We start from the raw sequence: 18,350 nt of genomic DNA, 5'->3' as shown, positions 1-18,350 counted from the left end.
TTAACTTTAAGCACAAACGAAGTCATTATTTTTGCGTGACAACTACTTCTACTCAATAGCCTTTTCAAAAATGTGTATAAGATGTGTGTGTTGATCTGTTTGACTGTAGTTAAGTGTAATCACTGTGTGTAAAAAAGAATTAGTGGTAGGAAAAACTAATGAAAAGACAATCCTAAAAATGGTCAGTAAGTTGTCATATTTTTTGCTGTTAATGCGCATTTTCAGTATAAACTAACTAATTTGACATTACAGTGAGAGACCGCATTTATAATGCATTGAACAAGCAAACAATTAACCTTCATCTGCGAATAATTCCAGAGAATGATGACCGATACCATTGAAAACCACCGATATCTCAACCAAAAACAGTTACTGTCATTTTAGGGCCTTATCCCATTCGTGAATTGAAAATGACTGGGGCTTACATGTGGAAATATCGGACTTTTGATGAATTCATCCAGCTGCATTCTCGCATGTTATTAGAGCATACAACATGGTGGGAGAAGCTTAACTTTTCCTTGGGCAATTTGTTGAACATAATAGTCTGTATAATTCAAAGGATACAAAGTCTAAACAAAAAGAGTATGAAGTTCTCATTATTATGTATGCAACTGATATGTTGACAAACACATTTATTAAACAAGGAGTCTTTAAAACTAAGGAATATTATTACTTTGTTCCAACGTCTACATTGTTAGTCCACCGTCACTTCTACACTCCTGGAAATTGAAATAAGAACACCGTGAATTCATTGTCCCAGGAAGGGGAAACTTTATTGACACATTCCTGGGGTCAGATACATCACATGATCACACTGACAGAACCACAGGCACATAGACACAGGCAACAGAGCATGCACAATGTCGGCACTAGTACAGTGTATATCCACCTTTCGCAGCAATGCAGGCTGCTATTCTCCCATGGAGACGATCGTAGAGATGCTGGATGTAGTCCTGTGGAACGGCTTGCCATGCCATTTCCACCTGGCGCCTCAGTTGGACCAGCGTTCGTGCTGGACGTGCAGACCGCGTGAGACGACGCTTCATCCAGTCCCAAACATGCTCAATGGGGGACAGATCTTTCTGGCCAGGGTAGTTGACTTACACCTTCTAGAGCACGTTGGGTGGCACGGGATACATGCGGACGTGCATTGTCCTGTTGGAACAGCAAGTTCCCTTGCCGGTCTAGGAATGGTAGAACGATGGGTTCGATGACGGTTTGGATGTACCATGCACTATTTAGTGTCCCCTCGACGATCACCAGTGGTGTACGGCCAGTGTAGGAGATCGCTCCCCACGCCATGATGCCGGGTGTTGGCCCTGTGTGCCTCAGTCGTATGCAGTCCTGATTGTGGCGCTCACCTGCATGGCGCCAAACACGCATACGACCATCATTGGCACCAAGGCAGAAGCGACTCTCATCGCTGAAGACGACACGTCTCCATTCGTCCCTCCATTCACGCCTGTCGCGACACCACTGGAGGCGGGCTGCACGATGTTGGGGCGTGAGCGGAAGACGGCCTAACGGTGTGCGGGACCGTAGCCCAGCTTCATGGAGACGGTTGCGAATGGTCCTCGCCGATACCCCAGGAGCAACAGTGTCCCTAATTTGCTGGGAAGTGGCGGTGCGGTCCCCTACGGCACTGCGTAGGATCCTACGGTCTTGGCGTGCATCCGTGCGTCGCTGCAGTCCGGTCCCAGGTCGACGGGCACGTACACCTTCCGCCGACCACTGGCGACAACATCGATGTACTGTGGAGACCTCACGCCCCACGTGTTGAGCAATTCGGCGGTACGTCCACCCGGCCTCCCGCATGCCCACTATACGCCCTCGCTCAAAGTCCGTCAACTGCACATACGGTTCACGTCCACGCTGTCGCGGCATGCTACCAGTGTTAAAGACTGCGATGGAGCTCCGTATGCCACGGCAAACTGGCTGACACTGACGGCGGCGGTGCACAAATGCTGCGCAGCTAGCGCCATTCGACGGCCAACACCGCGGTTCCTGGTGTGTCCGCAGTGCCGTGCGTGTGATCATTGCTTGTACAGCCCTCTCGCAGTGTCCGGAGCAAGTATGGTGGGTCTGACACACCGGTGTCAATGTGTTCTTTTTTCCATTTCCAGGAGTGTATTTGAGTCTGTTTCCAAACAACTGATTGTAAATTTGTGATGTTAGGTTCATGGCTTATTCCATCATCACTTCCATGTCAAATTATTCTTTCTGGAGCTTTTCAGCATGCCACACAGATGTGCCCACACTACAGGTGGATCGTTGCCTATTGCCTCATACACAAATGATTCAGTGAATGTTATCTTGAATTTTTTCCCTCTCATACAGACTTATCATTTGCCCAAATTAATTCCATAAGGCTTCACTGATGGTGACATGTGGTGAACGCAAAACTGTGAAACCCCATTCAAGTGTAAGGGAGTCAAATTTGTATGGTCTGTCACATGACTTGTATAAACTAACGAACTGCAGGAGATTGGCACGAGTCTGGTTTATATTGTGCTTAATATTTTTATTTTTAAGCCGGGGAAAAATATCCAGTTTTTAGGTGTTTACACAAAGGGCATAGACAAATTTTTGCACAGTCGTCTCTAATTTTTTTATTTTTTGCAGGAGGGGAATGAAATTTTTTGTTAACATACTTGGAACACTTAGCTATACATTGAGACTACTCAGCTGTGACGTATCTGGCCCAATGTTCTTTTCGTGATGTAAATGCACTTTGGTAAAATTCTGGGGACTGACTTTTACACCATCACTTGACACAGGAAATAAAGTCTTTCTCACTACCAAATGTTTTACCACACAGATGGGCCTTCAGACGACCAAAGAGGTAAAAATCTGATGGAGCCAAGTCCGGACTGTAGCGAGGATGGAGAACAATTTTCCAACCCATTTTCCTGATTTTCTCCTGCGTCATAATAGCTGTATGGGGTTTGGCATTGTCATGGTGTAGTCTGATGAACTGACTGTGGTCTGTTGGTCTTGATGGCACGTTGCATCTTGTCCAATGACGAACAGCAATGGTCCCGGTTAATTGTGGAGCCAGGTTCCGAAAAGTCAATGAAAATTGACCATCACCGTTTGGCCTGCTGTTCGTGAAAGTCTTGGTTTCTTCTTCCGAGGGGAACTCGGATAATGCCACTCCATTAATTGGGGTTTGCCCTTGGGTTCAGACAAAAACAACCTTGTTTTATCCTTGGTAATAACGCCATCAAAACACTGTTTCCACTCTTCAGTAAAGGTCTTCATGAGACCCTCGCACACACTCTTCCTCATCGTTTTCATTTCTCTTGCCAGTAATCTAGGCACCCAATTGGCACAGATTTTTCTGTACCCTAGTGACTTACCAGTGATACCACACCACCCAATGACAAATGAGTCATTTCAGCAAGCTGTCATGTCGTCACACATCTGTTATTTTGGATGATTTGATCAATGGTCTCCTTGCTCAAATAGTCCATGGGTGTACTGCTGGTCCGTAGTGTCCAAAGGACACAATATTTCGGCGATCAGGCATGTCGCCATCATCAGGTGCGCTGACGAACTGAGCTCCTGAGCGTGGGCGGCTGTCTTAAATCCCTTTCCCCCTGCGAGGCATACAATCCGCGGCCGCATGTCGGCGGTCGCTGAGATGATGAAGTCGGATCTGTGGTGGCGTTGGTGTAATGGCCTCGTCCACCCTGGCACCCTGGTCCCCCGTTCATTTTCTTTGCTGAGCATCTTTTTAATTACACTCATTGCTGGTTCCCATGCCTTTTTGAGGTTATAGCTGCAATCTCGATTGATGAGTCTGTCCCTGGTAAGAATTTCGATTGCCTCTCTAACTATGCTGTCCCAGTATTTAGAAGTCTGTGCCAAGACCCTGGTATTTTGGTAGTCCATTTCATGATTTTCGGACAAACAGTGCTCCGCGACTGTCGACTTGTTGGGGTACCTAAGTCGAGTGTGCCACTGATGTTCTCGGCAACGATCTTCGGTGGTGTGCATTGTCTGTCCAATATAAGTCTTCCCACACTGACGGGGAATCTGTTATATGCCGGCCTTCTGCTAACCAATATCGTCTTTGACTCTTCCCAATAATGCTCATATTTTATTGGGTGGGCAAGAGACACTCAGTATTTCCTCAGCATTCGCCATATTTTACTTGATAGTGCACCATTATACGATATATAGGCAGTGGCTCTCTTTCCCTCTGTGAGTTCTTCCGCCTCCACACGCTGTACTGTGAAGGTGGGGTGGAGAGCGCATCTGATCTGCCATTCCGAGTACCCGTTTTTCCGGAATGAGGTGTTCCAGCTCATGGGGCAGACTCTCTGCATCGGATATGGTGCGCTCCCTGTGCACCAGTGCTTTTAGCACCTCATTCCTCTGCGAAGGGTGGTTGCAGCTGTCCACATGCTAATACAGGTTGGTGTGCATTTTCTTCCTGTATACCCCGTGGCCCAAGGTGCCATCCACTCAGCTTTTGACCATGATGTCCAGGAATGGTAATCTTCCTTCTGCTTCAATCTACATAGCGAATTTGATGTTTGGATATATGGAGTTCAGCTGTGTAAGGAACTCTAGGAGCTTGTCCCTTCTATGCGACCAGATCACGAACGTGTCATCCACATAATGGAGAAAATAAGTAGGTTTCCATTTGGATGCCACCAAAGCTTCCTCCTCGAAGTACCCCATATAGAAATTCACGACCACAGGCGAGAGTGGGCTCCCCATTGTGACTCCTTCTGTTTGTTCATAGTATGCTTCATTAAAGAGAAAATATGTGGAGGTCATAATATGCCTGAAAAGGTAGGTCGTCTTCTCGTCAAATTTCTGTGCACTAAGCTCAACTGACTCTTAAAGAGGCACCCTGGTGAATAATGAAACAGCATGAAAACTGACCAAGATATCTCAGTCTTTAAGCTTGAAGTTGTTGAAATGTTTTACGAAATCCAGAGAATTACGAATGTGATGAGGGCATTTACCCACATAAGGGCTTAGTAATTCTGCCAGGTATTTGGCGAACAAATATGTAGGTGCCCTAATGTTACTGACAATTGGGCGTAATGGCACCCCTTCTTTGTGGACTTTAGGGAGTCTATAAAGTCTTGGCGGTACAGGTCCTTGAGGTGTCAAATTCTTTGCGACACCCTCTGGTAAATCCGTGTCCTTGACAAAAGCCCTAGTCTTGTTCTCCACTTTATTTGTGGGCTCAGCATTGATCTTCCTGTAAGATTTGTCATTTAGCAGGCTTTGCATGTTCTCAATGTAGTCCTTATGGAACAGAATGATCGTAGCATTGCCTTTGTCAGCTGGTAAGACAACAATCTCAGGGCGGAGGGCACTGTTGGCCACGGGGTATACAGGAAGAAAATGCACACCAAACCTGTATTTGCATGTGGATAGCTGCCACCACCTTTCGCAGAGGAATGGGGTGGTAAAACCACTGGTGCACAGGGTGCGCACCATATCCGACGCAGAGTGTCTGCTCCACGAGCTGGAATACCTCAAAACTGTATTCCGGAAAAATGGGTACTCGGAATGGAAGATCAGACGCACTCTCCACCCCACCTCTACAGTACTGCATGTGGAGATGGATGAAGTCATATAGGCACACTGCCTATATACCGTATACTGGCGCACTATCAGGGAAAATAGGGCGAATATTGAGGAAACATTGAGTAGGAACTGTCTTTTGCCCACCCAGTAGAACCCGAGCATTATTGGGAATTTTCAAAGATGATCTCGGTTTGCTGAACCCCGGCATATACCAGATTCTGTCAGTGTGGGAAGACTTATATTGGACAGACAGTGCACACCATCGAAGATCGTTGCCGAGAACATCAGAGGCACACTCGACTTAGGTACCCCAACAAGTCGGCGGTCACAGAGCACTGTTCGTCCGAAAATCATGAAATGAACTACCAACATACCAGGGTCTTGGCGCAGACGTCTAAATACTGGGACAGCGTTGTTAGAGAGGCTGTCAAAATTTGTACCAGGACAGACTCATCAACCGAGATTGCAGCAGCTATAACCTCAAAAAGGCATGGGAACCCGCATTGAATCTAATTAAATAGATGCTCAGCAAAGACAACAAATGGGCGGCCAGGGTGGACGAGGCAATTCCACCAACGCCACCACAGATGCCGACGCCAGTGCCTCAGTGGCCGCTGATGTGTGGACCGCAGAGAGAACGCTTCGCAGGGGGAGGGGACTTAAGACGGCCGCCCTCAGGAGATGTTGAGTTGCAGATAAGCACAAAAAAAGATTTTCACACTTAAAGCTTTCGGCCAATGGCCTTTGTCAACAATAGACACACATACGCACACACACACACACACTCAAGCAAACACAACTCACACACATGACCGCAGTCTCAGGCAACTGAAACCACACTGCTAGCAGCAGCACCAGTGCATGACGGGAGTAGCGACTGGATGGGGGAAAGGAGGCGGCTGGGGCAGGGAGGGGGAGGGATAATCTGGTGGGGATGGTGGACAGTGAAGTGCTGCAGGTTGTGCAGTGGACAGGGAAGAGGTGTGCCCCCTCATAGCTGACAGACCCTGTCTCGCAGACCTACTACACTTACCCCACCCTCCAAAACCCACTCCCACCACCATACAGAATCCAGAACCAAAACAGACCCGCAACACAGTCATGAACCTTTCCTCCAGAAGCCTTAGCCCCACAGAAATATCAGTCCTTTCCAAAGGCCTCACCTTTTGCCCCACTCCAAAATTAAATCATGCAGGACTTGTTAAAGACCTTCTCTCCTTCTCCCAGCCTTTAATGTGGAAACACTTTTTCATCACCAACCCTACCCATCAGACTCAACCCAAGGCCAATATTGAACCTTGCCTAACTCAGTTCACTCCTCCACCCAACCGTGATCCACCCACACTGCCCCCAAACCATCCACTGTTAACTTTCCAGAGTTTCTTAACCTCAAATCTTGCCTCACCATCATTCCCTAAATCCCTCAACATGCAGACTAACCTTACATCCGCAGAAAGAACCGCAGTCCACCGTCTAAAAACTAATCCCGACATTATAATCCTACCTGCGGATGAAGGCTCCACCACTGTTGTTCTGAACTGCAAGGATTATCTGGTGGAAAGACTCCGACAGCTGTTAGATACTTGCATCTACAAACCTTGCCACAACGACCCCATTCCAGTAATCCAGCAGGATCTCCAGTCACTACTCATATCCTTAGGCCCACCCCAGAACCTCTCCTTGGATCCATTTCTCTACTCGCCCCTACCACTCGCCACACTCCTACCATCTACATGCTTCCTAAAGTTCATAAATCTAACCACCCAGGATGCCCCATTGTGGCCGTTTACTGTGCCCCCACTGAGAGAATCTCTGCTCCCATAGACCAACACTTTCAACCTATTACCTGGAACCTACCCTCCTATATAAAAGATACGAACCATTTCCTCCACCGACTGGCCACAGTTCCTGTCCCTTTACCACAGGGTGCCCTGCTCATCACTTTTGATGCCACCTCCCCATACACTAACATTCCTAATGCTCATGGCCTTACTGCATTGAATACTATCTTTACCAATGCCTGACAGATCCCAAACCAACAACCTCCATCCTAGTCGCCACAACCAACTTTATCCTCACCCACAATTACGTCTCCTTCGAAGGTATTACATACAAACAAAACCAAGTATGGGCATCCACATGGCACCATTCTATGCCAACCTATTCATGGGCCATCTAGAGGAATCCTTCCTAAACACCCAGAATCCTATACCCCTCACCTGGTTCAGATTCATTGATGACATCTTTGCCATCTGGATTGAGGGTGAGAACACCCTATCCACATTCCTCCAGAACCTCAACAACTTCTTTCCCATTTGCTTCACCTGGTCCTACTCAACCCAGTAAGCCACCTTGGTACATATTGACCTCCACCTCAAAGATGGCTACATCAGTACCTCCATCTGTATCAAACCTACTAATCACCAGCAATACCTCCAATTCGACAGCTGCCACCCATTACATACCAAGAAGTCCCTTCCGTACAGCCTAGCCACCCATGGTCTTCACATCTGCAGGGACGAGCAGTCCCTCTCAAAATATACCTAGGGTCTCACTGAAGCCTTCACTGACCGTAATTGTCCTCCCAACCTAGTACAAAAACAAGTCTCCCTTGCCTTATCTTTCCAGTTTCCCACCACCTCTCAAAGCCCCACCATCCGGCCACAGAGGTGCATTCCTCTCATAACTCAGTACCACCCAGCACTGGAGCAACTGAATTACATTCTCTGCCAGGGTTTCCATTACCTTTCGTCGTGCCCTGAAATGAGAGATGTTGTGCCCACTAACCTTCCCATGCCTCCCACACTGGTATTCCGCTGTCCACTGAACCTACACAATATACTAGTCCATCCTTACACAATCCCTGCTCCTAGTCCCTTACCTTATGGCTCATACCCCTGTAATAGACATAGAGGCAAGACCTGTCCCATACATCCTCCCTCCATCACCTACTCCAGTCCAGTCACAAACATCACCTATCCCATCAAAGGCAGGGCTACCTGTGAAACCAGTTATGTGGTCTACAAGCTAAGCTGCAACCACAGTGCTGCATTCTATCTAGGCATGACAACCTACAAGCTGTCCGTCCGCGTGAATGGCAACCGACAAACTGTGGCCAAGAAACAAGTGGACCACCCTGTTGCTGAACACGCTGCCAATCATGATAGCCTTCATTTCAATGACTGCTTCACAGCCTGTGCCATATGGATCCTTCCCACCAACACCAGCTTTTCTGAATTGTGCAAGTGTGAACTTTGCCTGCAATTCATCCTACATTCCCGTAACCCTCCTGGCCTCAACCATTCGTTAGTCGCTGTCCTCATCCATCCAGCCCCTTCCCTGCTCCCATTCCGCCACTACACAGCCGTCCGTCATTCCATCACCACAACTATTCCTTTTTTTATTTATTTTTTAAATTTTTTTATTTATTTTTTAAATTTTTTTATTTATTTCTCTCCTCCTGTGGGTCTGAGCTAGGTATAGGCCCACCGTATTCCTGCCTGTCGTAAGAGGCGACTGGAAGGAGTCTCGCACGTTTTGGCCTTTATGTGCTGGTCCCCTGTAGGGTTTGACCTCCATTCTTCAAAATTTTTCCGAAGAGCGAGCCAATTGGGGAAGGGTGCCTTACATGGTGCATTGAGATCTTTAGCCCCCTTTCTTATCGTCACATTGCAGTCCCGCTCATTCTTCACCTGTTGGGCGAGGATACACTCCTGGGTGTGGTTTTTGCTGTGCACTATGCAGTGTTGCATCCTGCACCGACGACGTCGACCATGGACCTCTTTGCACGTGATATCCAACATGGTAGCCAGTCTGGTGTGGTGGGGTCACCATGTACCCTGTTGGTTGTAGACCCCTGACAACACAGGGATCGCTCTGCTGATGCCTGTGCCATTAACTCCCCATGTTTGCCTAGGAGCAGATGCCTATCTCTCTGGGGCATTGGGACTCCCGGCAATGGCCATCCTGCCAGGTGACCCTTGCTGCGGCTGGGTGGCACCCATGGGGAGGGCCCTTGGTTGGCATGAATGGCATCAGAGCAGATGACACGCACGGAAGCGTGGCCAACCACCAGCAGTTTCTAAGCGTTTGAGGGCTCAATTCAATGCGCAGACGTATGACCCCTAATCGTTCCCCTCCCTGGCCAAGCCAGGGGAGGAACAAAAGGCTAAGGCTGGCAGCGACGCTTATTCGCCCCAGTGCCTAGTATGTACAAGAGCTGATGGGGAGTCTTTCATGATGATGAAGCCTCAGTACATTGTAGAGCATTTAGAGGACAAGTTTGGGGAGGTGGAGGGCTTGTCCAAAATGCGCTCTGGGTCAGTTTTGATAAAAACAGCATTCTCTGCTCAGTCATGGGCATTACTCGCTGGTGACAAGTTGTGGGATGTTTCTGTTACCATCCACCCCATTAGAGCTTAAATATGGTCCAGAGTATTATATTCCACTGGGACCTTCTTTTGCAGTCTGATGACGAGCTGCCCGCCAATTTAGAGCGGCGAGGTGTTCATTTTAAAGCGGCGAGGTGTTCATTTTAGAGCGTCGAGGTGTTCGTTTTGTCCGGCGTGTTCATCGGGGTCTGAGGGATAATCAGGTTGCCACCGGTGCTTTCATCTTGGCCTTCGAAGGTGGTACATTACCTATGAAGTTCATGGTGATGGTCTGCTGTTGTGATATCAAGACCTATATCCCTCCCCCGGTGTGGTGCTGGAAATTCGTCCATATGTCTTCCTGCTGTACTTCCAGCCTGACACGTCGAGATTGCAGACACCCATCACATCCAAATATTCCACGTGTCACGCCTCCCATCTGTGTCAGCTGAGGAGAGCATCATTCACCTTGCTCGCCAGACTGCAGGATTTTACAGAAAGAGAGGAAAATAATGGAATATAAGACCCTGGACCGACTGACCTACTTTGAGGCTAAGCGGAACTTTGAATGCTTTCATCCTGTTTGTATGACCTCCTCTTACGCCGCTGCTACAACATTTCTAGCCTCATCAGCTCCACCTACCCCAGTCACCTCTCAGAGCCGGAAGACTAAACGTGCCCCCTTGATGGTGTGGGCAATTCCCTCCCTGTTGCTCCTCCACTATCTACTTTGGGAGCGACACCCCCCCCCCTCCCCCCCCCCCCCAAACCATCGGGGATGTCTGTCCCCACTTCTAAGCTGGAGAAGTGTCCACCTTCTTCGGCTCCTCTCGCTCAGAAGGGGTACCTTGGGTCCCTCCCTTCCCAGGTTTCCACCAGTGGGAAAGGTCACACACACCAGTGGCTGAAGTGCCCAAAAGCAGCTGGATGTAGGGCTTCACAATCCTCCTCTGTTCCATAGACTGACTCAGTGAAGCCCTCCCAGCTAGGGAAACCCAAGGAACAGCGAGACAAGTTCAAGAAGAAGACCCTTAAGACCAAGGACCGTGGGGTGGCACCCACCCTGCCGCTACCTACAAGCTCTGCGTCTGAGGATGAGGTGGAGATTCTGGCGTCCGCTGAGAACCTGAATCTCACCAGACCCTCAGATGCAGTGGATATTACCGCCTCAGGAAATCAGTGGGTGGCACCAGGTGACCCTGAGGTGTCAACTGCCTCATTGAATATTCAGTGCCTTCCCAGCCTCACCATCATTTTATCCTCCAGTGGAATTGCGGCAGTTTTTTCCACCACCTTGCAGAGCTCCAACAACTTATCAGCCTTCACCCTTCCTCTCCAGGAAACTTGGTTACCGACGATGCGAACCCCCACCCTCCATGGCTATCCGGGTTGTTATTAGAATCAGGCAGCTTATGCAAGGATATCTGGTGGAGTCTGCGTCTAAGTCCTTAACTCTCTTTACAGCGATTGTGTACCTCTTCAAACATGTTTAGAGTCTGTCGCTGTTAGGGTGTGCACACCTCAGGCTGTTTCTGTGTGCAGTATCTATCTTCCACCGGATGATGATGTCCCACAGCATATATTGGCTGTGCTGATAGCCCAACTGCCGCCTCCCTTTCTGTTACTGGACGACTTTAAAGCCCATAACCCTTTATGGGGTGGATCAATGGCAACAGGCCAAGACACTGTCGTTGAGCAAGTGTTGACACAGCTCGACCTTTCTCTCTTAAATAATGGTGCCTCCACACATTTCAGTGTGGTGCATGGCACATACTCAGCCATTGAAGTATCGGTCTGCAACCCTGGCCTTCTACCATCTGTCTGATGGAGTGTGTGTGATGACTTGTGCGGTAGTGACCACTTTCCGGTCTTTCTGTGACTGCCGCAGCGTCGCTCTTTTGGGCGCCTCTCCAGATGGGTCTTGAATAAGGCTGACTGGGACACGTTCGCCTTCATTGCCACTATTGAGCCTCTTTCTCATGACACCATTGATGTGGTGGTTCACGCGATAACCACCGGCATTGTTTCTGCAGCGGAATCTCCAGTTCCCTGTTTTTCTGGGTCCCCTCAGTGGAGGACTGTGCCTTGGTGGTCACCAGAGATCAATGAGGCGATTAGAGATCGCAGGCAGGCCCTCCAACATCATAAGCGGAACCCATCACTGGAACACCTCATTGCCTTTAAGCAGCTCCATGCCCGAGCCCGACGGCTTATTCGCCGATGGAAGCAGGAGTGCTGGGAAAGGTATGTCTCCACCATTGGCATCGGTACCTCTCCATCGCAGGTTTGGACCAAGATTAGGCTACTCTATGGATATCAGACCCCCGTCAGAGCCCCTGGGCTTTCCCCGAATGCAGCAGTCTGTATTAAATCAGACACGATTGCAGAACTCTTAGCAGAGCATTTTGCTCAGAGTTCTGCTTCTACGAATTACCCGCTGGCCTTCCACTCCATGAAAGAGTGGTTGGAATTTCAGAGCCTTTCTTTCCATATGTGCCACCCCGAATGGTACAATGCTCCATTCAGTGAACGGGAATTCCAAAGTGCCCTAGTCGCTTGCTCTGATATGGCTCCCGGGTCAGATCGCAATCACTATCAGACGCTCAAACACCTCTCGGTGGATGGCCAATAACACCTTTTCGACCTTTCCAACCATGTCTGGGTTGAGGATGGAGTTCCCATCACAATGGTGGTAAAGCGTCATCATACCAGTGTTGAAACCTGACAAGAACCCACTGTAGGGGGACAGCTACTGCCCCATTAGCCTCACCAACATTCTGTGCAAGTTGCTCGAACGTATGGTGGCTGCTTGAGTTTCGGGGCCTTCTGGCTCTGTCTCAGGGTGGGTTCCGTCAGGGCCACTCTATCACCGATAATCTGGTATGCCCGGAGTCTGCCATCCATACGGCATTTGCCCGCCGTCAGCATCTGTTTGCCATCTTTTTTGACTTGCGGAAGGCGTACAATACAACATGGCGACATCGCATCCTCACCATGCTTAGGGGCCTGCTCCCGATTTTTCTGTCGCTTCGTTCCTTCCGTGTGCTAGTTGGTTCTTCCCGAGTCCAGGAGAATGGGTCCCGCAAAGCTCTGTTTTGAGTGTCTGCGTCTTTTTAGTTGCTATCAATGGGCTCACTGCAGCTGTGGGAACATCTGTATCAGCTTCTTTGTATGCTGACGACTTTTGTCTGTACTGGAATTGCATTTGCTGAACAGCAGCTGCAGGGCGCTATTTACAAGTCGCAGTCTTGGGCCACAATGCGTGGCTTCCAGTTTTCGGCCACCAAGACTTGTGTCATGCATTTCTACCGCTATCCCACTGTTCACCCTGATCCACGGCTTTATCTTGACAGTAAACCTGTTGCTGTGGTGGAAACGCATCGGTTTTTGGGATTGCTTTTTGATACCTGGTTGACTTGGCTCCCTCATATTCGGCAGCTTAAACAAACGTGCTGGCGACATCTTAACACTCTTTGTTGCTTGAGTCACACCAGCTGGAGTGCCGATGATCGGTCTACCATTCTCCGACTGTATCAGGTGTTGATTCAGTCCCGTCTTGATTATGGGAGCCTGGCTTACGGTTTGGCATCGCCTTCTGCGTTGCGGTTGCTTGACCCTATACATGACTGCAGGATCTGACTCGCAACTGGAGCTTTCCGCGCAAGCTCTGTAAACAGCATACTTGTGGAGGCTGGTGACCCTCCATTGCGGGTCCGGTGCTTATGCTACACATGTTTGTAGCTTGCCTGGGCATCCAAATTACTGTCTCCTGTTCCCCAACTCGGTCTTCCATCTTCCCGAATGGTGGCCCCGGTCAGCGTGTCTGCCTGCAGTTCGCGTCTGGTCTCTTCTCTCTGGGCTTGAGTTTTTCCCTCTCCCACATCTTTTCCGGGCCCATATACGTATACTCCTGTGGTGTGTGCCCCCCCCCCCCCCCCCCCCCCCCCCAGTGCCTTCAGCTGGATTTGGCACAAGACCCGAAAGACTCAGTCCCTCCTGAGGCCCTCTTCCGATGCTTTATTTCCATCCTTGCCGCGTTTCCCTGCTCTGCCGTAGTCTATATCGATGGTTTGATGGTTGTTGGTCGAGTTGGTTATGCTTTTACTCGTGGGGAACAATCTGAACAATGCTCATTGCTGGATGGCTGCAGTGTTTTCAGTGCAGAGCTTGTAGCCATCTCTTGCGCCCTAGAGTATATCTACTCCTGCTCAGGTGAGACGTCCATTATCTGTGGTGACTCCCTGAGCAGTTTACGAGCAATCGCCCAGTGTTTTCTTCTCTCTCATTTGGTGATGGCTATCCAGGAGTCCATCCTTACTCTTGCCCATTGCAGCTGTTCTGTGGTTTTTGTGTGGACCCTGGGTCATGTCGGCATCCCAGGTAATGAACGTGTTGACACACTGGCTAGACAGGCTATCAGTGCACCGGCCCTGGAGATTGGCCTTCTGCAATGTGATCTCCTGTCAGTATTGCAGCAGAAAGTCCTTGGTGCTTGGGGTGATGAATGGTGCACCCTGCCTTCCCTCAACAAACTTCAGGTCATCAAGGAGACTACAGGTCTCGCAAGGATTCGGTTGTTCTGTGCCAGCCATGCATTGGCCACACCTGGCTGACGCACGGCCGTTTTTGGCGCCATGAGAACCCACCTCTATGTCACTGTGGATCAGCGTTGACAGTGGCCCACATCTTGTTGGCCTGTTCGCTTTTAGCTGTGCTCAGGCAGACGTTTGCACTGCCTGATGCGCTTCCTGCACTTTTAACGGATGCTGCTGCAATGACAGGCTTAGTTTTGAGTTTTTTATGAGCAGGGGGCTTTTATCGCTCAATATGAGAGTTTGTCTCTTTTTTTTGTGTTGAGTCTGGCCTTTGGTCTACAGTTTTATGATTGGAGTTTTTAGTATGTTACTTGGTGGTTGGCTCCCCCCCCCCCCCTTCTGCCCCCCCCCCTCTTGGTTGGCCAACCACTATAACACTCTGGGTGTGTTTAAATTCCTCTTTTCTGGTCTTTGTCTATCTCTTTCTTGTTCTGTGTTGTCCCTTGTCTTCTCCGTTGCTTGTTTTTCTTCCTTATGGGTGTTTCATGGTCATAGAAAACGGACTGATGGCCTTCATAGTCTGGTCCAGTCAACCCCCACAAACCAAACAACCAACCAGCCAATTATTTCTCTATAGTTCTTTACTATTCCGCTACTGTTGCTCACAGTGCGGTTTCAATTGCCTGAGACTGCAGTCATGTGTGTGAGTTGCATTTGCGTGTGTGGGTGTGTGTGCTTATGTGTGTCTCTTGTGGACAAAGGCCATTGGCCAAAAGCTTTAAGTGTGAAAATCTTTTTGTTGTACCTATCTGGGACTCCGCATCTCCGCTATATGGTGAGTAGCAACTTTCCTTCTCATAGTATTGTTGCACTCCATCCAGGATTTTCCATTGTTAGATATACTAGAATTTGTAACATATAAAGTGCATATTGGGCCCTTCTTAAATATACACTGTAGGTTGTAAAACTCTTTCACAAACTTCAGTGGTCATGCATTGTTAAAACACAGAAATGATGCAACTGTTAAACTGTCCTATAGGAGCCATTAAATGCCTGTCGCAATCAACACCTATAAAAGGGACACACAACATGACAAAGGCACTTTGACAGGAGATTGGAGTTTCTGTAATAACGTTTCAAAATTATTCATATACTTCAACAAGTCTGCGTATTTTTTGTTCATGTTATTTCTACTCAGCCAACTGTAATTTTGAATCGCTACGAGCTTGTCAGTCACGAATATTGCATGAAATGGACAATTTTAACTGAGACAGTTTAAGCATATCCCATAAATCAGCTTACTCGTATTTATGTATTTCTGCAAAAAAGGAAAACATGTATTTTCATTGCATAGGGTCCTAGGGGCCAGTGGTGAGTCCTCTATCCATTTTTAAGGTGACATTGGTATTTTAATGCTTTATACAGCTGGAAGTTGTCAGAGTTTTTGAGAAATTTGGTAAATGAAACAATGCTTCTGGATCATGTCTATTAACCCAAGTGTGTCTGATATTTTATTGACCCTGCGGAGTTGAAATTCTTTTTAGCTAGAACATTTACTTCATTCTGTAGTTGTTCTGCATATTCTTAATGATAGAAGAAGCAAGAGCCACAGCACAGGCTCAAGTTGGGGAAGGAAACCATCTATGTGTCTTCAAGGAAATCTTACTCGAATTTGCCTTAAGTAATTTAGGGAAACTGTAGAAGACCTAAAATAGGATGGCCAAATGCGGGCTGAGTGTCTTAAAACATTGTGCTTCCTCACTTGGTTTCTTTTTACTGAAGGCACAAATGATAATGGTAAAATCTTAACTCCACTATACTCGGTTCTTGCAATTAATTATTGGTCCACATTTTCCTCTCATCTTTGTCACCACCGGAAGGCAAAAAGTTATATTGAATCTGAAGGTTTGTTTAGACACCACTGAGCATTAGTATACATGGTCTTATTGTCTTCCTCCAGCCTGAGAACTGTTTCACTGAGCCAACATGAAAAGTGAACCACATTTCAGCTTGAATTTTTCACATGTGTTAATTGCTACTGGAGATGAAAGCCACTTGAGCTACCAGGAAATATGTTATGCCTTGGGCTTTGTAGTCTGGTGCTTAACTGCACAACCACCAAGCTGCTCTTCTTCACTGCTTACAGACCCAACTCTCATTTATGAGATGTGTGGTTCAAATCCCTATCCATCTTTAAATGAAGGCAAATACTGGCTTGGCTTCTTGAAGGAGTGTAGTTGATTTACTTCCTCATTTTTGGGCTACCCAAACTTGTACTCAATCTCTAATGATTTCATCATTGACAGTTTTAAATTCTTATTTTCCTTGTCCTTGCCCTATTTTGCATAACATACAAGGAAGGCTTTAGGCAAGATCCGAGCCTATCCGTATTTATGTGTCTAAGCTAATCTTGAATTCCCTGGTACATCATGTGTGTCATTTGTAATAATCTTTTTGTGGCATAAAGGTGTGTCAATGTAGTCTGATATGTATTTCATATTTTATCCTGTTTGTTCTGAAACATACACTTCCAACTACCCTTTGAATATGTTTATATTTCCCGAAGCAGAACTGCTCGTTTATGGAAATCGTGCATCTGTGATGCCCAGTTTGTTTTATAGACGGTACAGGTTAAGGAAACAGAAGGAAGAAAACAGTAATTTGTCGTAATTACTACAGTGTGCTTAAGTTTATGATGAAATAAAGTACATTAACAAGAGTAAAGGTATTAATATGGTTCCATGCAACATTTCTCTCTCAAAGAGTTCTGAAAGGCCTCCATACTGTTCTGTAACTGGAATTAAAATATTACCATAAAATACATATTTCAAGACAAAGCATGTTCTTAAACTGCATCCAGTGCAGAAGGACTTTCAGTGATAATAAGTGCTGAGAGAACTTTGTCTCCTAGAGCACTTACAATTCAGTAGGTTTACAGATGTAGATATAATGTACAGTAGAGTCATAAGTATAGACATCAATGTAGTATGTGATATTGTGGCTCTTCTGTTTAACTGCAGGAGAGAATTGTTCCTCCAGACCCAATAACACCAGCAGAACGCCGTGCAACCCTTTTGCGACTCAACCAAGTTATCCAGCACCGGTTAGTTACTGGAAATCTGCCAACTCGGATGAGAAATCTCAAGGTATTGTTAACAGATAATTTGTCATTCCTATTTTCAACAGATTTAAATTGAATGTTTCTTTCATTAGAGGACCTTTTTCTTTCAGATTGAGAGTGGCCGTGTTACTTTCACTGTAGAGCACGAGTTTGAAGTATCACTAACTGTGATGGGTGATGGCCCCAATATTCCATGGCGACTGTTGGACATTGATATATTGGTAGAAGATAAAGAGACTGGAGGTACTGCTTAAGGAGTACTAGTCTCTTATTACCTTACGTAATTTTTTCTCAACAACTAGTAGCTTTTCGAGTTGTCTGTAGACATGTAGTCATTTCTGGCCATAGTGCATTACATTGACAGTTACCTACTTCTTAACCAGGTATTATTATTTTTTTCTTTTTGTCAGTTGTTATCAGTGTCATTCTGATTGAAGTGTTGGCCTGCATGTTTTTTGTTAAACTGTTATGGTGGTTGTTCTTGCTGACAGGCATGCAGTTTAGGTTGGGACCAAGTCATTGGCATCTGCCCTACTTGTCAGTGAATGTTTAGGTGAATGCAGAAATCCCATATTACTATCTTGGGTAAGATCATAAAGGGTGTTGCATTAATGTCGTTTTTGTCTTCTTCCAACTTGTTATGAAGTGTTATGTGGGTCTGTACTGTATGCTGGAGTGTGATGGATGCTTGTGTAGTGTATTGCATTGTTGTGGCTGAATATGGAGTGAAAGGGAAGAAGGAAGCCAATGCACAACGTGCTTCTCTGAAGT

At 47.2% G+C, this 18,350-nt stretch overlaps 1 protein-coding gene across 1 annotated transcript in view; it reads left to right on the top strand.

The window, feature by feature from the left end:
- The window catches only part of LOC124776432 (mediator of RNA polymerase II transcription subunit 14), a 180,921-nt gene that overhangs the window by 24,981 nt on the left and 137,590 nt on the right, over window positions 1-18,350 (top strand). Inside the window, 2 exon segments of the mRNA XM_047251426.1 lie at window positions 17,479-17,604; window positions 17,690-17,822. Of these exon segments, the coding sequence (XP_047107382.1) occupies window positions 17,479-17,604; window positions 17,690-17,822 (259 nt within the window).

This window comes from Schistocerca piceifrons, chromosome 2, assembly GCF_021461385.2.
Source record: "Schistocerca piceifrons isolate TAMUIC-IGC-003096 chromosome 2, iqSchPice1.1, whole genome shotgun sequence".
In the NCBI taxonomy this organism is placed as follows: Eukaryota; Metazoa; Arthropoda; class Insecta; order Orthoptera; family Acrididae; genus Schistocerca; species Schistocerca piceifrons.
Note: the sequence above shows the minus strand (reverse complement) of the source record. Positions and strands in the feature narration are given on the sequence as shown.